The 21,255-nt window shown below is 35.6% G+C and overlaps 4 protein-coding genes across 4 annotated transcripts; 2 read left to right on the top strand and 2 right to left on the bottom strand.

Moving 5' to 3' along the window:
- Positions 1 to 1,731: 1,731 nt before the first annotated feature.
- Positions 1,732 to 4,298, top strand: LOAG_02392 (hypothetical protein). Its single transcript, XM_020445997.1, has 7 exons — positions 1,732 to 1,875; positions 2,249 to 2,404; positions 2,511 to 2,642; positions 2,773 to 2,928; positions 3,561 to 3,603; positions 3,722 to 3,872; positions 4,040 to 4,298. The coding sequence occupies exons 1-7, from the start codon at positions 1,762 to 1,764 to the stop codon at positions 4,065 to 4,067; spliced, it is 780 nt and encodes a 259-aa protein (XP_020303611.1). The 5' UTR covers positions 1,732 to 1,761; the 3' UTR covers positions 4,068 to 4,298.
- A 91-nt stretch (positions 4,299 to 4,389) lies between these two features.
- LOAG_02391 (hypothetical protein) lies at positions 4,390 to 9,692 on the bottom strand (the record flags this gene model as incomplete). The annotated part of the gene is made up of 12 exons (XM_003137929.1): positions 4,390 to 4,498; positions 4,752 to 4,847; positions 5,006 to 5,102; positions 5,430 to 5,565; positions 5,851 to 5,957; positions 6,016 to 6,095; positions 6,393 to 6,574; positions 6,830 to 6,970; positions 7,252 to 7,561; positions 8,495 to 8,674; positions 9,045 to 9,363; positions 9,506 to 9,692. The coding sequence occupies 12 exons, from the start codon at positions 9,690 to 9,692 to the stop codon at positions 4,390 to 4,392; spliced, it is 1,944 nt and encodes a 647-aa protein (XP_003137977.1).
- A 1,881-nt stretch (positions 9,693 to 11,573) lies between these two features.
- LOAG_02390 (uncoordinated protein 78) lies at positions 11,574 to 15,968 on the bottom strand. Its single transcript, XM_003137928.2, has 13 exons — positions 15,882 to 15,968; positions 15,513 to 15,634; positions 15,053 to 15,291; positions 14,748 to 14,919; positions 14,592 to 14,678; positions 14,315 to 14,499; positions 13,956 to 14,176; positions 13,539 to 13,600; positions 13,290 to 13,380; positions 12,967 to 13,172; positions 12,742 to 12,879; positions 12,164 to 12,350; positions 11,574 to 11,985 (listed from the first exon to the last, which is right to left on the bottom strand). Exons 1-13 carry the CDS (start codon positions 15,907 to 15,909, stop codon positions 11,879 to 11,881), a joined length of 1,845 nt encoding a protein of 614 aa, XP_003137976.1. The 5' UTR covers positions 15,910 to 15,968; the 3' UTR covers positions 11,574 to 11,878.
- Positions 15,969 to 17,566: 1,598 nt separating this feature from the next.
- Positions 17,567 to 20,991, top strand: LOAG_02389 (Ras family protein). The gene is made up of 8 exons (XM_020445996.1): positions 17,567 to 17,844; positions 18,322 to 18,385; positions 18,503 to 18,641; positions 18,821 to 18,940; positions 19,048 to 19,150; positions 19,262 to 19,362; positions 19,965 to 20,163; positions 20,330 to 20,991. The coding sequence occupies exons 1-7, from the start codon at positions 17,697 to 17,699 to the stop codon at positions 20,130 to 20,132; spliced, it is 843 nt and encodes a 280-aa protein (XP_020303610.1). The 5' UTR covers positions 17,567 to 17,696; the 3' UTR covers positions 20,133 to 20,163; positions 20,330 to 20,991.
- The last annotated feature ends 264 nt before the right edge of the window (positions 20,992 to 21,255 follow it).

The raw sequence follows: 21,255 nt of genomic DNA, 5'->3' as shown, positions 1-21,255 counted from the left end.
CATTGTTATTATTATTAATTATTAAATAATGGTAATAATAATAATTGTTACTATTATTATAAATAATGATCTCTGCGATAAACTGGGGGTGTAAGGTTTTCAATTCAATAACAAAATTTTATTCAAAACAAATTTCGAAACATTTTTGGTGAAATTATAAAGAAGACAGGGGTTTTTGCGAACCATGATTACCATTATCTTGCAAATATCAACTAAGATTTCTCGACAAGAGTAGTCGATAAATTATTATACTAAGATTAAAGAAATTGCAAAACTCTATTATAAACGATATGAAACTTGCAATAATGAACAAGAAAGTACTAGTAATATTTCAAAATGACATTAATCATACTAACGTAGTTATTTCATAGATTAGCAATAAGAAGAATTCTTCCTTACTAAATTAGAATGAACAAAAAATGAAAATATACTTATCATTCAGCCGGCACTCTCAAAAAGTCTGAGTTTGGAATCAATATCTCACTTAATAGTTCACAAGTCTTGCTAGTAACTAGACTATTAATTTAATTTTATTCTTGCGTTTTCCCTGAAATCTCTTGTTTCTCACAAGTTTACACAAATGTCATGCTAATAATTGGACTGTTAATTTGATTTTCCAGTCTATGCTTTCTTTGAAATCTTGCTTTTCATAAACCTTAATAAGTGTCGTGCTAACAATTAACTTTATGTTTTCGTCAAAATATTTACCTTTCATAAGTTTTTACGACTATCTTTTGACTTTCAATTTACTTCGTATGCTTAAAACAATGCCGTGATGAAAATCTGTGACACACGAGTTGTGTTGTTGACATTACTAAGACTGTCAAAAGTTACTATTACAAATCTTTTGCATCTGCATGGAAGAGTAGTGGACTTAGTGTGGAAGTATTATTTAAAAGAATAAAAATAATAGCTGTATATCGATAGTGTTGTTATCATTTATCAGTAGTGGGATGTTTGAAAACATTGTGATAGCTAAGGTTCTTTGTCATATCAGGTCCTCACTTTTTGAAATAACTCTCCAGATCTGATGACTGTCGCACACAGATTCAGCATCATTCGTAATTCTCCTCAAACGCCAGCTCCATACTGTAACGACTAATCCAACTTAGAGCTCTTGATACAAATGTTGAACAAACCAGGTCGACCATAATAGCATACCATGTGGTTTACCATGACCGCTCTGCACAGTATCTGGTCTGAATATCGGATAGTAGGTAGGGGGTGCCGACATTTTGTCCAAATCCGGTTTTCTTGTACTCGAAGCGTATTTCCGAATCTCTATTTGTTTTTAGATCACGGGTGGTTTCTGTGCTGTTCACGAATAGATCACTACTGCGCGTATAGTTCGTTGTTTCACGCATTCTTTCAGTCTGTGAAACTGTTCTCTTAAAAATTTTGACAGTCTGTCGTATTTCTCAACTCCACTGCACGGTCACACCGGTAATCCAGACTGACCTACTGGAGGGAGGAGGATTGGAGAATTTACATAGCATGTCAGAAATCGCTGACTAAATGTTTGGAAGGCTTTTAGTGGTCGAATCTGTTTCCTATTTTTTTCACTAACTGGTTGTCCGACTGTTTTTGTTAAGTTTATAGCGCATTTGCGACTCAAGAAGAGTTTAGGGAGCAGAAATTTTTTTTTCACATAGACATTCAGCATGTATGTTTATTTAGCCCTCTAGTGCTTTAAGTTACCATTTATCCTAAATTGTTCCATTACAGCAATATATTTTCAGGATGCGTAAGGAAGGACTGTGAATGCTTGTGACTAAAGTAGAGCAGAGCGAAGTACGCCAGCTCGTAGACGCTTTTAAATCTGAAGGCTCATTTGATAAACTAAGGCGAAAAATTTTCAGCACGATCGCCGCTACTGTATGTGAATTTTTCGAAGTTCAGCATTTTAGTTTAAATGTTAAATTACTCAGAACAAGTAACAAGGCGATCATTTAGTTTTATTCATTATCCGATGATGAAAGCCTTTTGCGGTGTCTGGAAAGAAGCGTTTAATTTACTCTTTAGTTAAGACATCATGCTTTCCACCTTCTGACTTTTGCTAATCATTCGGATCTTTTCCATACATTTGGGGCTTCCAGCAATGTTTGTTGCCTTGTATTGGTATCATTTATTCTTTTCCAGTTTCTCACTGTGTAAATTGTTCCAGTTAATTTAAATGAGGAATCATGTTAGGTTCAGGCTGATAGTTTATGATTAATTTTTGTATCGCCAATCATTGGTAATGTTGCAGGATCGTTACCAAAAAGTGGTGTTAAATGCTGAAGAAATTGTTGACGATTTATTAAAGACATCTGCACCAGATCTCACGAAAAATAAAGCACTCGATATACTCAGGAAGAAGCTTTTTGCTCTGCACAGTACGCAGTATGGCATTATGATCACTGAAGTGTGTTTCCTCTCCCTTGCTTTTCCTTTGTTTCAAATTTTTACTAACTAAAACTAGCTTGAATACGGTAAATTTGCGGACATATATAACAGTTGATTGATTTTAGGGTTTGGATGCTAGTGAAACGTTATGTAGCTTATTGGAAGAAATCGGCCACTATGTTGATTCGTTTCTTGGCCTAACAAAAAAGGAACTGCTTGAAAGTATTCAATCGCAGCAGCCCATTGAAGATCACGAAGTATAATGATTTTCATTATTGACCAATCAATGCTACCTCCACAAGAGCTTGGTAGAATGAGGGTATAGAAATCAAGGAATTTCACTTTTTCAGTTTGTTGAAAAAATGTTACTGAAAGTTATCATTACAGGTTTGTGATATGGAAATAGATTCAGATTCCGAGCAAAGCCCTCAAATTAGTGCAACCAAAGAGACTCCTTTGTCTGATATAGCTCTTCCGCCAACTGCTTATCCAAATTCAAATTTATCCTCGACAATGTCATTTCCTCATGCTGCGCTTGCTGAGGCTGGTGTAATTTTGCAATTTAATGCTCCGGTGTATTGAAAACCCTTTGTTCCTAAAGACAGCCTGTTAGACAACTTAGTCATGTGCTGTCAGTAACTTTTACTCTGCTTAAAAAGTGACGAAATAATGTTTTATTCGTCAAACCTGTTTTAACATTAAGCCGATAAAGAAGTGCATAGGAGCATTTGTCCGTAGCACGATGTTTATTTTTCCATCACGTATTATCAAATTAGTTACGGCAGTAAATCCATGTTCAAGAATTATTTTGTTCTTGGACGATAGTTAGACTTTCGCCAGTAATTCAAAACAACACACTTTATTAGCATCTTATTACTGACAGAAACAATCAAGATGAGTCCTTCTATATTATATGCATATTTTATGGATTCTAAAAACTCAACAATAAATTTAGGACGGCATACTTCAAAATCATCCATCATTATTTGAGTGCTTTTGCCTTTTCTGATCCCATTAACTGCCTTCATTAGTAATTAATTATCAAGTTAGAACGAGTGAGTGATTGGTGGGTGCATTCATTTCGAAGTTTCTCCACGTTTAAATAGTTTTCTTGGTCTCTTAAACATAATTTTTCAATAATATATTGATTTCAAACATAATATATTGATTTCCAGATGCCATCCGTTCCAAGCACTACAAGCTTTTTTAATTCTATGGGTATGTTAACGAGATTTTCTACAGACTTTCTTTTTTCGAGTAATGGTTTTTGCTTCTGAATTATAGAATTCCTACTAATTCTAATATTTCATTCCGTCATCAGTACTGTTTTTTTAAGCCAGTATCGCTTACGCTAAGTCGACAGATGAAATGATAACTGCTAGATCAAAACCGTTTCCCAAACATTCTGGATGTGGGGATATTGATGCTTCAGTTACTTCGTACCAAGCACAAAAATCGTCACAAAGAAATTTTACTCCAACTCGAGCGTAAATTTTGCATTGCTTCCGTATAACTTTTGATTGAATTTTTCATTTCAGTTTATCTGCAACATTTCCCTTTTTAAACTTCGTATGAAGCACTGATTCTACTTATTTTTAGTTATATATTACTTCATCCTTTTAAATATTAGCATTAATTGTGCAAATTGATGCAGGCAGCAGTATCATCCAAGCATTACGTGACATCAACTGTGCAGTATCATGCAAGGCGTCGACGTAAAACTTGTAATGGAGACTTTGTACCCTATTGATAGAACTACCTCTCGACAATTGTGATACCCTTCATATTCGAGCTTATGTTGTTTGCAACTGTAATCACTTTTTTTTTTTCATAGGGATCAAGCTTTCCATACTTTTTCGTGGTTGTCCCTTTTTCGGTTTTCTGTTGCCTCTAACTCGTTTGTCTTTCAAAATGTTTATAGGTTTGATTATTTATTCTATTAAGTATGCTCTTGAAGCAACGTCGAATTTGTAGTTAATAAAGTGAATAAATTAAAGTTTCTGATCACATACTGCAGTGAATTAGGCTCAACAAATCTCGTTTCAGATCTTCACTTCGTGATGGTCCAACATATACCTTTGATGGGTCATCCGTCAGTTTCGTAAGATATTCGCTGAAAAATTACTTCAGAAAAAAAACGACCTGACGGACTTTTTCGGTCACTTATTCCATGCAGTAGAGTGAGGAGGAAGGAACAGGATGTCTACTCATGTTGATGTTATTCATTTCATCACAGTACAGAGGGAGGAAACAGTTCTTGAGAGCATTGTTTTAGAAAGGTATGGGAGGAGGGGTTTTATGTGTAGTTACTAATTCTAAGGTTGGTACGATGAAATAGTTGTATAAAACCAAATAAAGTAACCCACAAATTATTAAGCTGTGACATGCTGACAGCATAAAAATCAACATTTGGCATTCGGCGAATTTCTTCTGCTGGCTTACTGGCATCGTCTTGCGAGAATCTGCAATGTGCATGTTGAATGGAACGTTTCCTTCATCGTTCAGAACGTACTTATGTTATATATCTTGTAAATGTAATCATCTGAAGTTCATCGTGAGATTCAGTTGTAAAGTCTCAAAAGTAAGTGACCTATCCAAAACGTAAAAAAAAGTGGCGTACCCATCGCTTACAAGTATCACAGTTGTTGGTATTCCTTGTCTGCGAGTTTCCAAAACATCGACTGAATTTTCCAGTGCACGTCCGATATATGTCGTCCCTTAATAATAATTGATTCCTTTCAAAATATATGAATTACAATCCTAAACTGAAGGTACAGCTATGAGCAGCAAGAAATATTAGGGCAGGGTGTGGAAAATCTCACTTTAAAGATAACTGCTCTGCGCACTACCTTACTCTTCATTATGGACAGAAAAAAGGAGCTTCTGCATCTATAGATTTCCTTCATCAGTGGAAACTTTGTGAGAAGTCTGTTTCTTTTAAATATCAATATTTGTGACTAAAATTAAACTTGACCAACTATTGACCTTTCTGATTTAAACCTAACCAATTTTTTTCCAAGTATTTCTCCATCAAAATAATGTACCGGTAAAATGTCGAACTTGAGACAGTGCTTCCGCGATATCTCTGATATCTTTATATGTATCGAATGTCCATTCAACTCTCTGATGTGAACTACCAGCGAATTGAATCAAAGCAACTCGTTGGTCGCCTTCACCAATCTTATAAGAAAAAAGGGTTTTTTCTTTTTAATCGAAATATTTAGTCATTTGGGACGCGTAAGTAATTGACATGGAACAACAGGACGGTTTCTGTTCCATTTTTTAGTAGTATTTCATTTCTTAATGTTAAACTTTTTAATCTGTATGCTAGAAAAAGTTCAGCATACTTTCAAAACATTCTAATTCGTGTGATTATTTCTTATGATTAGATAAATCGGATATCTTAAGCATAATGATCGGCTATAAGATCTTTCAAAAATCATAGATTATATGGAAAATAATTACTTGTAATTCATTGAGCAGTGACAAAAGGTATTCTTTTTGTTGATCGTATATCCTTTGCACTGACCCAGAACTGTCAACGATGAATAAAATTTCTCGTGGACACTGTCCTAAAAAAAAAAAAAATGGATGAATTATTCGATGTTCTTCTACACTCGTTTTATTTACCTCGACTTTTTTCAATGCTTCCAGCTGATCCTGTTTTCCCTGACTTTCTTGCAGTTGAAATACGTTGCACTGTCACATGTCTGAAATAATGATGAATCTGTTGGAAATTGCAAATCAGAAAATATCATCAGGTGAAAGCCGTATATCAACAAGTACGAGGTATTGAAAGTCTAGAATATATCAATCAAGATAACGGAAAACTAGCTTATCGAGTATTCCTTTCATGTATGAACGGTAAAGAAGCGCTACATATGTAATTAGAAATTATTAAAAAGATAAGTCGAACTTTGTAAATAAACTAATAATTATGTCTGTTAAGAATTTATCAACGTTAAATTTGTAAGAAAACTCTCAAGCTGTCCGAAAATATGACGGACCGTGGTGCTGATGTTGTCTTACTGCTCGTGAGATCTACCGGCCGTGAAGTTTCTCGACCTTCAGTGAATGGGTAGTTTGTAGACGATGTTATCACTTCTACTCGTGGATGTCCCTTTCGTAGCTTCCTGGTAAATTTAGAAAGGGTTACACCATTCTCACTTTCTTCATCATTTTCACTGCGCTGAAAATTTGAGTGTTATGGTTGACCAGAATGTTGAAAAAAAAAATAATATTGGAAGTATACTGAAGATACTTTCCTGCCATTAATTTCTCATATCATAGAATTTAAAAGAATCAGCGCAGCTATTGAAAGGTCATTAAAACATCTTTGGATGCCTTGTATCACTGTTAGCGCTTGAACTCGTTTCATAATGTTGTTATAGTAAAGTTTTTTTGGTTATTTAAATAAACTGATTATAGTGTCAGAATCACTAACATCCTTACTGAAGGTCGATTGCTGGGGGATAGTTATAGCTCCGACAAACTGTTCGTCAACATTCACCATACTTATTGGTACTTCATCAGTATTTTCATCGCTAATTTTATTTCGTGCATCTGTTTCCGCAACCTTCGCATCCTATAAGTATCAGTTTGCCGGGTCATTAATAATGCTCATGAACAATTTTTTCCATAACGTATTTTCAGTGTACTTTCGGTTTCTATTTCTTCAATCATAGATTTTCAAGTCTCACTCAAATCGGAATTTATTTTGCCATAATATAAAACTTCTGACTAATGCTTGCAATTTGAAATCACAGGATTAATAAGTTTAATTTAACACAAAATTAATGAAATTCGGGAATTGCCAAGTTGAAGCAACGATCCGATTTATAAAAGTTACAGTAGGCGCAATCATACCTGATCTTCAGAGACAGTTAATTGTCTGGCCGGAATTTTCCTGTTCTTATGTTTCAACTGTGTATCTTTCGTAAATGATTTATGTGATGTAGGATATGTTGTAGCTGATGTGCGTGTTCTGCTAGTCGTATGCAGTTTTGTTGATGTGGCGATCTTACTTGAAGACTGGAATGATTCGATCCTTGTTGTTGTATTTGTTATTGTTTTTATGGTAGCTGTTGGTATTTCCCATTCCTTCTGAGATTCGCACATTTCGGCATTTTCCACTTCATCAATTAATATTCTTTTCAGTCGAGTGAATTCATGCGGTCTGAAATCATAAGCTATTTAATTACCTAATCATATGGCTCAAATAGCAATTAACTGAAAATATCGGAAGAAAACATTAAGGCATTGTGGTTTCTTTTCTCGAACTACGTCATTTATTTGCTGTAGAGCGTTAATTACAGCTTTTCAATTCCATGGATAAAATACGCCTTGACCAAAATAATTTTCATTTTCCAAGTTTTCATTTTACTCTGAAGCTACTCAGCAACTTACGATATCACTCCGATAAGAAAAAGCTAAAATGGTAATTGATAAATGAAGGTATCCTGTAAATAAATGGGTCATACGTTCAAACATGGGATTCTTTAAAAGTTAAGCCACAGAAGAAAGAACACGATCAGTTTATTAAATGTTACTTTAATAAGATTATGGCTGATATGACCTCTCGGGTGATGGATATCATTTTTGATGAATGTACTATAAAATTTTATTCACTTCTCTACAAAAAAAGGTAGTGGATAAGGGGGAGATGGAGATCAGAACAAGTTGTTTCAATGATTTGTCCGTTTTTAAAGATGCAGTATTTACACACCAATCCTCCAAGGAAACAATTTTGTTTTCTCCTATTTCGAATTGGTTACAGCGGTCAACAGTGCCATCATTGTACTCTTTTTCTTGTCCTTTCAAACGTCACACCTCAATTATTCTTTCTGACAGAAAATTTTAAACTCGCTAACTTGATTCCTTTAAATGCACTGTTAGACCACCCAGCACTGCGTCACAAAATCTTAAATAAATGTTCACTCAACCTTAATGAGAAGCGCGTTAGGAATCATTCGATTTAACGATGTTATTACATATTTAATTACTACAAGTTAGAATTTGCAATGAGTCAGTGCATTTAAATCTTAGCGTTTATGGGATATTGATTATGTCATAATTCACGAAATAACTGAATAAAGTATAACGAGCGAACCCGAAGATATTCGATTTACCGCCAGCGATGCGGTCCATTTCATATTCAAAACCGTCTGACCCAACATATACAACGTAAATTTTGACCTTTTCGACTTCACGTAACTGTTGAGCGTGTTTTACAGGATCATCGACAGATAATCCATCCGTAAATAGAACAATGATTTTGCTAGCATTTTTTCTGAAATTCCATCAATTTATGCTTAAAGAGTTCAAACCATGTGCTAAAACACTTCCCTCATCATAACTAATCATTCGAAGTCTGTAAAATGTCAATTTTTTCTTTTCTAATATTTCTTCCCAAAATAGCAGCAATCCAACATAAAGGTTATTTTGAAAATGGCATGGTTCAAGTTCGTAGTCTGTTTCAGGCACGAAAAGACCGAGGAATATCTGTGATAGTAAAGTAAATCTGAAACACTTAGTGTATTCTTCCGTAATTAGCATAAAATTATTTCTCATTAAATTGAAAATTTTTGGACAAAAAATTATGCTCCACTTAACAAATGAAACCGTTATTGAAACAATATTATGACCAACTTTCAACCAACCTGGCTCCTTTCTTCTCACTAAACAATTCAACTTTTGCTGCCAGTAGCGCTTTACCTGTCCTGGTACCACCAGAATGGAAATTAATTGTCATAATATGATTGGTAATATCACGTGGATTTCGATAAGTATCAAGGGAAAATTCGATAGTCGGCGTTTCCGCATACTGAATCATGGCAATATGCACTTGATCCTTATCAGTTAGTAGTGCTTCGGTCAACTGGGTGGTCCAATTAATATGCTTTGTATAGATTTGCTCCAGGCTTCCAGAAGTATCCAAGAGAAACAGCAAATCCACACCACATCCTTCCTTTGCTGGATCTGTATCAATCGTACCACTTATTACTAACCAATAAGTTAATGAAAGAAAATTGACATTTATTCTAGGGTGCGTAAAAACTTTGAAGTTTGTTATTTTAAAAAGTTAATCTTAGGACATTCAAAAATGATATGCTATCCATACATGTCCCAGTGAATTCCAAAACATCGTTGCCACCATCATCTTGTTGCACGGCCGATGACTGCCAAAGATTTTCTGGGGTCAATAGATCCTCTCCTTCTCCGGATCCTTCGCCAGATCCTTCGAAATCATCATTTTCAGCGCAGCATACAGAAATGAACAGCACAAACCACGCAAATCGAAAAGTCATGTCCATCGAATCAGCAAAATAGTTTCTGCTTTACATGACCCTTTTATCTCCCATGCCTTCTAAATGGGGTTTCCGGGGTAAAAAGGCCTGTAGGATTTGATCCGCCCATTTACATCTTATTCCTCCCTTCGTTCATCCAGAAAGAACAAATCAACTCTCTCCTTCCTTCACACTTCTACAATCCGTTATTGCCCGTCACAACTGCATCTGGTATCCTCATTCGCCATTTATGTAAACATTATCCTGTACCAATGAATGTGAATTGAATTGGTTTTCCTTTCTCAGCTTTTTTTTTTCTTCTAAATTTCAACTACAAATACACTGTCCATTCTGAATAAATCAAAACAACAACGTATCCAACTCTCCATGCTGATTATCAGTAGATAACAAGAGCTGAATTACTGCTACTACATGATACACAGAAATGAGCAACATCTACCAGTGTAATAGTTGTCCAATATGTGAGATATATGTATGCCCCGGAACTTTTAGTCAACTCAAAAAAAAGAGAAATCACTGCAATCGGTTAGTAGGTCAACAACTGGTCAATCGGTTGTTAGGTTATTACTAAATAACTGGACAACAACAATGAAATGAATCCAACTCTTACAAGTATGATCTGGCTTACGACCACAATAAATATATAGCAACAAAAACACTACCATCAGGTTTGATGAATATAATGAAATGTCGCCTGGTTTGCACTACTTTGTTTTCCCCAAAATACAAGAATTGCTTAAACGTTCAGCACATGAGATAATAACGGCAACCTTCTGGAGGAAACGACACTGAGCATTCAGTTTTAATTCATCTTCGAGTTGAACTATTTGAAAAAATTTTGCATGGGAGATAAGACCAACTATCACTGTTGCATGCAAGACTTATTCCTAATAATCAAGTCATGTTAAACATTTGGTCAGAATTATATGCAGAAAGCAATTAACTTCCCTGACAAAGTGGTCACCACTTTATACTCAATAATGCTATCTTCAGCATAAGAAATGGCATTATCCCAGCCAAATAAATTAACTTGTTAGAATGATCGGATGATAAACAGAGTAGGGACAGTTCATGTTACCCTTTGCCTAACATTCCTAATTTTTCTCAACTGTAACGCACACAAAACTATTTTCAAATTTAATGATTTCGAAAATTTAAACGATAAAAATATTTGTTGTTGTATTGTCCTTCTCTTTCTGTTCTCCCATCCTTTTTTTTACACCAAACGAAACAAAGAAACCACAAAAGGATACAAACACATTTTTGTTCGACAGAAATTTCGGTGTTTTTTGCGTCACCTTTTCCCATCGTCCCATATCATAAATATCACAAAGAGCTCCATAACACAACTCCCTTCAAACACTTAGCAGCGTAATGCAGACAAGTATCTACAAAACAATTACCTATGCTTAGTCGATGGGTCACATCGACCAGCAGTGTAATGGATAAAAAATTCACTACATTAACCCGCGCAAATTTATACTCATTTCAGGAATCGATGGATATAACCCATCATTAAAACTAGTCATTCCTTTTTGCCCAATCTACATCGAAAATTTGCATCAGAAAAATCACATGTTTCTCAAAGATCGATTTATCGCTGATTCACTAAGTCTTGCACTGCTATACCAATATAAGAAAGGTAATCAATTTATCAAAATTACAGAAAAGACACAGAAGGAGAACAGCAACAATTGAGATACATTTACTGCATTAACAGTGCCCAATTCCACTGAATAATCAGAGATTGTATTGCCTATCTCCTGGCAGCTTCACTCATTCCAAACCTACTACTTCCGAGCATATTTACTACATATGATTGAAAAAACACAAAACAAAGAGAGCAATGTTTAACATCAAAAACTGATTTATAAAATTCTTCGAACTGTTTTTGTTGAGAAATATTAAAGCACCATAATATGCGTTACAGCAGCTAACGCTTTATTGTACACAAAAGTTGAAAGTTAAATTTTCGTCTGCAACCTCTTCCTTTGTTACCTATATTTAATCGACGCATCATATCAGCCAGCAATGTAATGGACAAAAAATTCGCTGTTTGCAACTTTGCATAAATTTATACCCATTTCAGGAACTTGAATAAGTTCATTTGAGCGTTCATGATATAAATATAATTAAAACGAACGTTTTCCGTCAAACAGTCACGCAGATACCATAATAACAAGCAATCACACAATGACTGTCCAGATTTTTAAAACTGAATCCTGTCCAACGGTGATGATCCGATTTGGACCAAGCCAATCAATCCCATTAATTGGGCTCATTGTATGCGCTCCTGAAAATGATCCGAAAAATATTTTTCGAATGCTGACACTTTTCAAGGAAGATACAGGTAATCAGTAAATGAAAGTTAATAATTCAGGTCTAATTCAAAGTGTGGATTTCGTGAAATACTTAATTCAGTATGAAAATATGGATTCAATTCAAAAGGATCACACTGCGCAGCAGCTAACCTCTGATAATTATTGGATGTTCCCCGCTATGGTTCAAATCCCAAACAATGACATTCGTATCAATGCCACCAGTTGCAACAAAACGACTGTCTGGCGACCAAGCAGAACAATTTACTCGAGCTGAATGAAAGGTCCATTCTTTCTCTGTGACACATTTGTAATCATTATCCACGGAATACGGTATTACCTGCAAGAACTTACAATTTTGAGTTTGATTTATTAATTGCAAAAAAACAAGGAAATTACAGCTCTCATGTTCCAAGTAAAAAAAAGAAAAAAAACACTTTGTTGTAAACATTCTTCATTTCAAGCAACTGAAGATAAAAATAATAGGAGCATTCCTTGTGTTGTACTCCAGAAATATATTTTACTTAAATCACCAAGGTGTCATGATTTAATCATAATAATGATGAAAGATTTCAATCTGTTTGCCCTGGGATTGCTTCTAAACTGCAACACCAATTTATCTAATGAAATAGCATTTTGAATTTGATAATGGAAGCAATGAAAGGTCTGGAAAGGTTGGGAAAGCCCCACTAGGTTGATCAAAGGTGAGAAAGGAAAAAAAATTAAAGTACCTTCCTATTTGTATCTGTTGCAACAAGGAAATTTCCGTTCGGACTCCAGGAAAGAGAAGTAATGGATCCAGTTTGTGAGATCGTTTTTATTTCCTTCATTTGATTGCTATTTAATTCATAAACATGTACCTTCCCCTCCTAAAAAATACCAACTGAGAAGTAATGAAAATATATACCAGAAAGGACTCACTTGAAAAAAGAAAAAAAACATGATTATTCTTTTACCTGACTACCAACAGCGGTAAGCCTCGAATCTGGAGCAACAGCGACACAAGAAGCTTCGTAGTCAATGTTTTCCGAGATCGTTTGTTTGCCATCCGAGAAAACAGTAACTGATTTCTGGCAAGCAACAACTGCAATCTTACCACCAGAACCTAATGCAAGTTGTCGCGGTTGTGATGATAATTTCACCTTGTTTGACTGAACATGATCTAAAAATAATAGTAACTGAAACACTTCACTGCAACGATGTAGTCAAATAAATCAAATCTGAGTAAATTAAAGTTCTAGTTTTGCTGAAAAAAAAAACAAGACAAACATGAACTCACCGAGTGAACCAGGAAAAGAAGTAAATGCAATCGAGTCATCCCAACCAACCGATACCAAATCACCATTTGGTGAGACACTCATATCTGATACCTGCAACATTATGTAGCGAACAACTATGCCAAGATTATTTTGTCTGTATGAAGAATGATAAAGAATTACATATACTGTTGCAATTTTGAGGAATTTTTACCAGAATAGTGAACTCCTTATTATAAAAGCGATAAACAAAAGTTGCCAAATACCTTTACCTGTGAAGAGTGTACAGCGGGTAACAACCTTTCTGAATCTCCTGAATTAAGGCACCATCGTGCTGCAACAGAACTTTTATTTTGCTATGTAAATCCGGAATAGGCTTTTTGTAGGAAAAAACATACAGTCAGCTGCTCCACACTTGGAGATGAAAAAGTTTTTAGTTCATAAACGAAGTTACTGATTCTCATTATCTTGCCGACTGACAATGAAAAGGGTCAAACAAGAACGAATTCAATAACTTTTACACTAAAAAGTATTAGGACAACCAATGGAGATTGATATGAGCATATCATGTGAACTTCTTCATACCCATTAATTTGAAAAAAAAAAGAAATTGATACGCGGCAAAGTAACACAATATGTGAGCAGGTCGAACTGCGGAACATGTTCTCTTTTCATATATGAAAACTTACTGATATTTCCTTCAAAATCCGCTGTGAAAGCCAACGCTTTCTCCGGACATACCGTAAGAGCTGTTATCGGTTTGTTATGTCCTTTCAAAACTTTTGATACAGAACAGCTCTCTAAGTCCAATATATTTATGAAACCCGAGAGACTGACTCCAGCAAGAAAAGCTTTCGTCCAAACGATGGAAAGTTGTTGATCATCAACATTTTTTCCTATCACAAAAGTTCTGAAGACAAAGAAACCGGCAAATCATAAGAATTCCCCAGATCCAAAACACAAACATCATGAAAAAATAGCTACAATAACAGGGAAATAAAATAGGTAATACATGTACAGGAAAAAGAAAAAAAACTCGAATAATAACTTCTCCAATTTCCTCGAAGCAATATCCCAAATTTTGATGGTTTTGTCACCGGATGCAGTTGCAATATGCTGCCCATCTGGAGACCAACATAACGCAAAAACGCTTCCAGCATGAGCCATACCTTTACATTGGTCATCCACAAATTCTCCCTCTTTTTGACCACTTGTTCCATCGTACAATATCACCTAAAACTCACGATAAAAACTACAACCTTGCAGATGAAATAATCCAAGCAGGTCTCGAGCAATCAGTACAAGCAAAAGTAGTAAAACAAAACCTTTCCATCTGCTCCCGAACTAGCGAACAATGTACCACTAACGTTATACCGGACACAGTAAACAAAACGGGTATGTTCGTGGAACAGCTGCAACACCAACAAATAATAAATATAAAATCAACTTAAGGTGCATTGAAGCTTAAATTACAAACTTACAGTAAGAAATTTAAATGGAGGTCCTTCGAAGAGCGCAACAGTATTGTCTTCTGAACCACTCACAAGTCTGTAGGGTCTAGCAGGACGAAAATCAATACTTGACATTGTGCGACTTTGACCCGAAAGGTTCCCATTGGAAGTTCCCGTATCAAAAAGGAAAACATGGCCAAACCTAAAAATTATAACCTTCATTAACAAAAAATTTTCAATTCTTCAAAAGAATTCTATGTCAGATTTCGGTTTTTTTGACCAACAACCACTAGTTCAAAAATTGGTAACTAAACTTTATCGTTAACAAAGTAAACCTTTCACGTCCTTCACCAACCACTGCTATCCTTTTGCTGTCGTCAGACCATGCAATGTCACGAACAGGACCTGACAATATTGGATATTCAGCTTTTAGTATATGTGTGGGTTGTGTCGCATCCCAAATACGTATTTTTCCGGACTGGTCACCAGATGCGATGTAAAAACCGGATGGAGAGTACTTTGCCACAGTTGTGGGATTCGCATGTTCGGTATAAATTTCACATTCTTTTGGATTCTGTAATAGAGAACTACTGATTAACCCAACTCCAAGAAAGCAGCATTATTTCGCGTACACAGCAAGTCTGCAACTAAGAAACAAATAAAAACACTATATCGGAAAACTAGTCTCAGTTAAGCATCATTTCTAACTGATGTGTTTAACAAATTCTTCAACAGCTTATCAGTGAAACTTCAACAGCTTATCAGGCCAGAAGAATAAAATCTCTGTTAAATCACCTGGATACTACGAATGTAAACGGAATTGCCATTGCAGTAAATCAATTTCTGGCCGTCCGGACTTGCATGCAACGACAGAGGCATTCCTCTAACAGTACGCGGCAAGGAGGCAAATGTTGCATCTGAAATTTGCAAAAATAAAGCCCTGATAGTAAGCTAAAATGATTCAATCTTGATATATATTCCATAATACTTGCAAATGTATATGCCTGCAAAAAGACTGAAATTTCAAGATCTTTTTTCATCACATGATAAAACAAACTGCCCATGTTTAGATCACTTTAAAAAGGGCATTCCTATCTCAGGAAGACAGGATCAGCTGGTTGAAAGTGTTAGTAAGAAAGTCAACACGCAAAAATAATCAACAACCTTGAACATATTCCTCTGTCGACGCCATCAAATGTGCTTACAAAATAAAAATGAGTTGGGCGACACGGTTTGGATCTTTCCTGCAACAATATTGGTATTTCTTAATTTCAAATTTTGTAATTAAGCGAAATTTGGCGAAAACAAGCAAAGAAATACGTATTAAAAACCTGAATATTCTGCAAAGTCACAACGAAAACGGTAGGAGCTCGAGATGGTGCAAAAGAGCAGGATCATAATGAATTATCCACGGATACTAAGGGAGAAAAGAAGGGGAAAAGACAGAGAGCCAGATGAAATATCGAAAAAAATGATACGCCACTTGACCAGGTAATTTCATCGTGCTAGTAAAGCGCTGTCTCATAGTGTTTTACGGAGACTCTTGCCAATGACCCCAGTGGAAGGCCACGAACTGTGATATCAAATTCATCCCTACCAAGTAATTCACCCATCAAAGACGTATTCCTAGCATACAACTAATTACTGTAATTTCGCAGTAGACGCAACTTTGAAATATATTTACATGCTCGTATCACCACTATCATCCAGACTGCTCTTTTCTCCTATAAAATTAACCATTTCGTACAGCACTGCGTGTCGTCTGGGGTCTATGGGATGGCAATGTTTCGATAGAATGAACGCAGCCGGATAAAGACATTCTGCTGAAAGCCTCAAGACCGAGAAGGCGATGCCTAAGAACGGTTAGGATCATTGCCGCCGTACCAAAATAACAGGATCGAAGAGTTAAGAGAACATTGCATGGATCAATTTGAGCAAGGTGGATATCCAATTTGCACAAAGCTGAACAAAGAAAAAGGAGTGAAAGTGGAAGGAATAGCTTCTCGTTAGTTGATAGACAAGAGTTCTTAGTAATAACAACAGAGGAAGAGGACATATCAACAGTTGCTGAGAAAAGGAAAGTGGATGAAAGAGAATGAACTGGAGATAGGATCGATGTGGAAGCTTGAGATGAGGTCGATCGACTTGCACTAGAATACACCCACGAATGAGTCTGCTGGGATAGACAAATTCCACTTATGAAATAGCTATAGCTATGAGCGGTGAAGGGATCGTACTAATTTTTCGTTTAGCTGAACAATTCCAATAAAAATATGAATTGTACTAATGGTCAGTATTAACACTAGTCTGGAACTGTCAAACAAACGCAGAGAGAGAGAGAGGGAGATGAATGTAACCACTTATTTCAAGCATAAAAGTCCTCAACAGTGATTTTAGATGTTATAAACACAAAACACAATGCTGAATTTTTTGTCACCGGTCGATCCCACCACTGCCATTTAGGATTTTATTAGAAGAAACAAGATATTCCAAGTTTTCTGCACATCTGTGGTGAAATATGGGACCGAATTTCAAGCTGTTTTCAGAAAGCAATGATATGAGTTGTTTTTCACTTGATTACAACAAAAATGTGCTATCACGAGCCACTTGCCTAGATATCCGTGATCGATGGACCTCGGCTAATTATATATGCATCAATATCTCTTTAAACAAACACAACCACAAAACCTGCTGTGATATACCGCTGTGGAAACACCTTATATGCAAGTCCTTAAACTACGAACCTTCAACTCAATTTATTAATAAAATGGAGGTAGGACGAGAGCTTTTCACAATGACTCAGTCAGTTCGCATGCGCAGGTGATTGCTTATAGCAATGGAGGCGGGGCGGTCGAGCGAAGGTGGTCTTTCTCGCCTGGGTAAATTGTGGAGCAGTATTCCGGATAAACTGGGAAGCAGGAGTCCGGACGGCGTATTTTGCTAGCAGTGAAGTTGATAAAGTATTCCAGGTTAAATGCAATGCGTATCGGGGCGAGTGAATTGTGTCGAGAAGAGCACGAATACATGCTTAAATTTCTGCTCGTTGGTGACTCGGATGTTGGCAAAGACGAAATAGCGGACCTTTTGGGGCCATCTGTCTCATACACTCCAGATGCTCTCTTCATACGTAATTCATTACGCGTTATTATTTTTAAATTTATGGTATTAGGTAATTTGTTCTTTCAATAAAACTCATCTCCAAAGCTTGTAAACATCATACTGTCTATGGTTTCACGCTGTGCGATTTGTTTTGCTCTCTGAAGCTCCCAAGTCCTTTAATATTTTTAACCACGGCCTTAAACGTCGCATCGACAATGTTTTCCCTTGCATTTTTGCAAATATATTTTAAAAAAAGTGCTCTCGTGAATACAGTGTAGTCCAAGAAAAAAACACTTCTTTGTTATTACCATACCGCAAAAATATCTGCTTATTTAGAACCTTTTAATTCAAACCTTTTGATATAGTAGTTACCAAAATCATTTTCAACAATGTATAATTTCCCAAGAACTGCCAGCTTCTGTCACATTTTGCCAAATCATCAAACAAATACGTTCTGACTTTCTAGTTTTTACGCAAACAGATTTAATAGGAATATTGTTTTTAGCATTTGCAGTTCCTAAAACGACAACAATACTGTTAGAGGGAAAGTTCGTGCGATTGCAATTGTGGTCGGTTTTTCTTTTTTTTTTCTGTTCGTTTTGATTCGTATAGATATGATAATGAAATGATAAGATTTTATCCATGTGAAAATAAACAAGGTTTTCCAATAGTTTTCGGGCTTTCAGGAATGCATCAGGGCAAGGACGCTTCTCTACTATAATCAAATCATATTCACGGGGAGTTCAAGGCATTTTATTGGTTTATGACATTACGAATAGATGGTCTTTTGATGGTATACGCCGATGGCTTGCGGAAATTGATGAGGTTTCTGTGGAAGAGTTTAATTATACCATTTAAATTCAATTCCTTTGATAAATAAAGCACACCAGCATTAGGAGAAACTTTCTTAACCATTTGTTTTTGTTCAAACTGGTCAGTTCTGAGTTTCTAATATGAAGAGAAGTATGGAGATGTTTAAAGTTTGCAAATATGTATGTTTCCAGCATGCACCTGGTGTCCCGAGAATTTTAATCGGCAATAGACTTCACTTGGAGTTCAACCGAGCTGTTCCGCGTCATGAAGCAGAATATTTTGCCCGAAAGAGGAATATGCAATATTTCGAGGTCACTTTTTTTTGTCTCTTTTTACTCACCGAATTAGTAAATGAGTGCCGATACCGCACGGCGGTAGTCTTGAAAGAATGGAAAATAAAAGCTAAAAAAATTTGCAGATCTCAACATTAGCGTATTTTAATGTACATGAAAGTATCACGGAGCTAGCACGTTTGGTCATTTCGAGAAACGGAATGCAGTGGTTGTGGAAGAGTTCCCAAGGTTTTCTTAATGATATTTGAAAAGAATGGAGTATCGGAATATTTATGTTTTCGTACTTTAACTGATTATTCCGTATACCATTTAATACTAATAACTTGGCGGCTGTTTCAGTTGCCTCCTTGCAAGATCTCTGTTGTCGAGCTGTCGTAAAGTATATTTCAAATGTGCATGCTATTGATCGACTACCTCTTCCCACATTTCTCCAGTTAAAAGTGACTGTTCTTTGATTTTTATAGTTTACACAGGAAGTTTTTTTTTTGTAATAACATTATATTTGCTAGCTTGTTTTTGAGGACTGATAACTTGAAACTCCTTATTATTGATAGATGTTATGTTAATATGGTCAATGAGATGATTCTTGGTGAAAAACATCTGGAGAACAGTAAAACTCTAATAGCTTTGCAAACACTGCCATGACAAGCGTAATAAACTGCTGAATGAATCATGGACCTCGCATTGTTTTTACACTGAAAGTGGCATGTTGATTCTGTTTTTATTGGTACTAAAAATACCATCAGCTTGTTCACTTCAGTCATTCCTGTTGTATAATAAAAAAGGAATTATAATGTCTTATTTTTTCTGTAAGCCTTACATTACAATCCAGAACAGCATTACGACGGAGATTGAATTCTGTTTTGAATAGCACCTTTTGTCACATTCAACTATTCTTCATTGAAATATAACAGGGAGACATTTTTAGGTCGTTTCTTACTAAAATGGAGTACATCGAAGTTTTGCTTTTTTAAAATTGATAGTCTTCATGTACTGGAGTTTTGTAATATATCGTCATCATTTAGATGCTATGTTGTTTCAGGTAAGATCCTTCGCTTCTGGTGCGGATTTGTGTATGCACAGTGTTATACGGCGTCAGTATGCGACTCCATATTTCAGTTCAGCAAGTAAATACATAACACGTTTTGTACGAGCACGAAATACGAACACAAAAGATCGTTTGCGAAACGCGAACTGCGATTTGATGTGATGCAAAGTTCTCTAAGCTAACTGCATAAGTGGTTTGTTGTTTTTTATAAATTATTAGTTAGTCCAGATTTCAAGAGTTTAATGAAGGCTACTTTTGAAAGTTTCAGAAGGTTACTTTGTGATAATTTGGAAGGTGCTTCAACTTTTTTCCTGCTGATCTTTGCTAGAAAGTAACCCACTGACTCGAAGTTATTTCAGACATGCTGTTAAAGCAGTCGTACAGTACGAAGCTATCAGCCGCCATACTTAATCTTTTTTTTTCTGTGAAAATCATGAGAAATTGCTTCATTTTTTTGTATCACTGAAAGTTAATCTTATGTTACAGGTTCATTCGTTACTGGTTTTTTTCAGTTGCCACTGATCAGAAATAAGATCACTCTCACTCTAATAATATGAATTTAATTGCTGTTGGTTCTTAGAGTTATTTATGATGAATTGCTATTAGCAATTCATGTCTTTTACAGAATTCCTGAACACAGTTTAATTCTTGTTGAACTCTTAATCGTTTTATATGTGTCAATAAATTTGCATTACTAATGTAATTCATGTAGCTTTTTTATTGTTGTGAGATGTTCACTTTTCATATGCCGAGGATTGTACTATTACTCAGATATTGGACTGATGCTGAAAAGCAAAACTTCGGGCAAAATATTTGCATTTAACAAGGTTTTAGTTTGACGCTTTTGACTGATGCCCTACTTATCGAACTGATGTTATACATTTTAACTAGTAGAAATTCAAGGTCCTTCTAAGGGAAATACTTTTCCTATTTCTGGAAAATAGGTCCCGAAATGGGGCGAGAGAATATAAGAGCAGTAAATTAATCCAAGTTATGGCAGTTGTATCAGTTTCTCTCTACTTATGACGTGTATAATCTTTTAAACCCGTTTTCCTGTCAGTTATTTTCTGTGAAATTTTCTGTGAATTTAAAGTTAATTCGATTATTCTTTACACAAGAAATTAGTAACAGTAACATTAGTAGTAGCAAAGTACACAAGAATCTTAGTGGTCACGAGCGTTTTATTTTAATCAAAAGTAAACCCCTACTTAATCTTCCTTTGTTTTGTTTTTTCGAAGGAAAAATCCTGGTCCGTTATGCATAAATAGTAGGGGAAATCGGGATG

Source organism: Loa loa (genome assembly GCF_000183805.2).
Source record: "Loa loa unplaced genomic scaffold supercont3.255, whole genome shotgun sequence".
NCBI classification, from domain to species: Eukaryota; Metazoa; Nematoda; class Chromadorea; order Rhabditida; family Onchocercidae; genus Loa; species Loa loa.
This window is presented reverse-complemented; position numbering and strand designations above follow the sequence as displayed.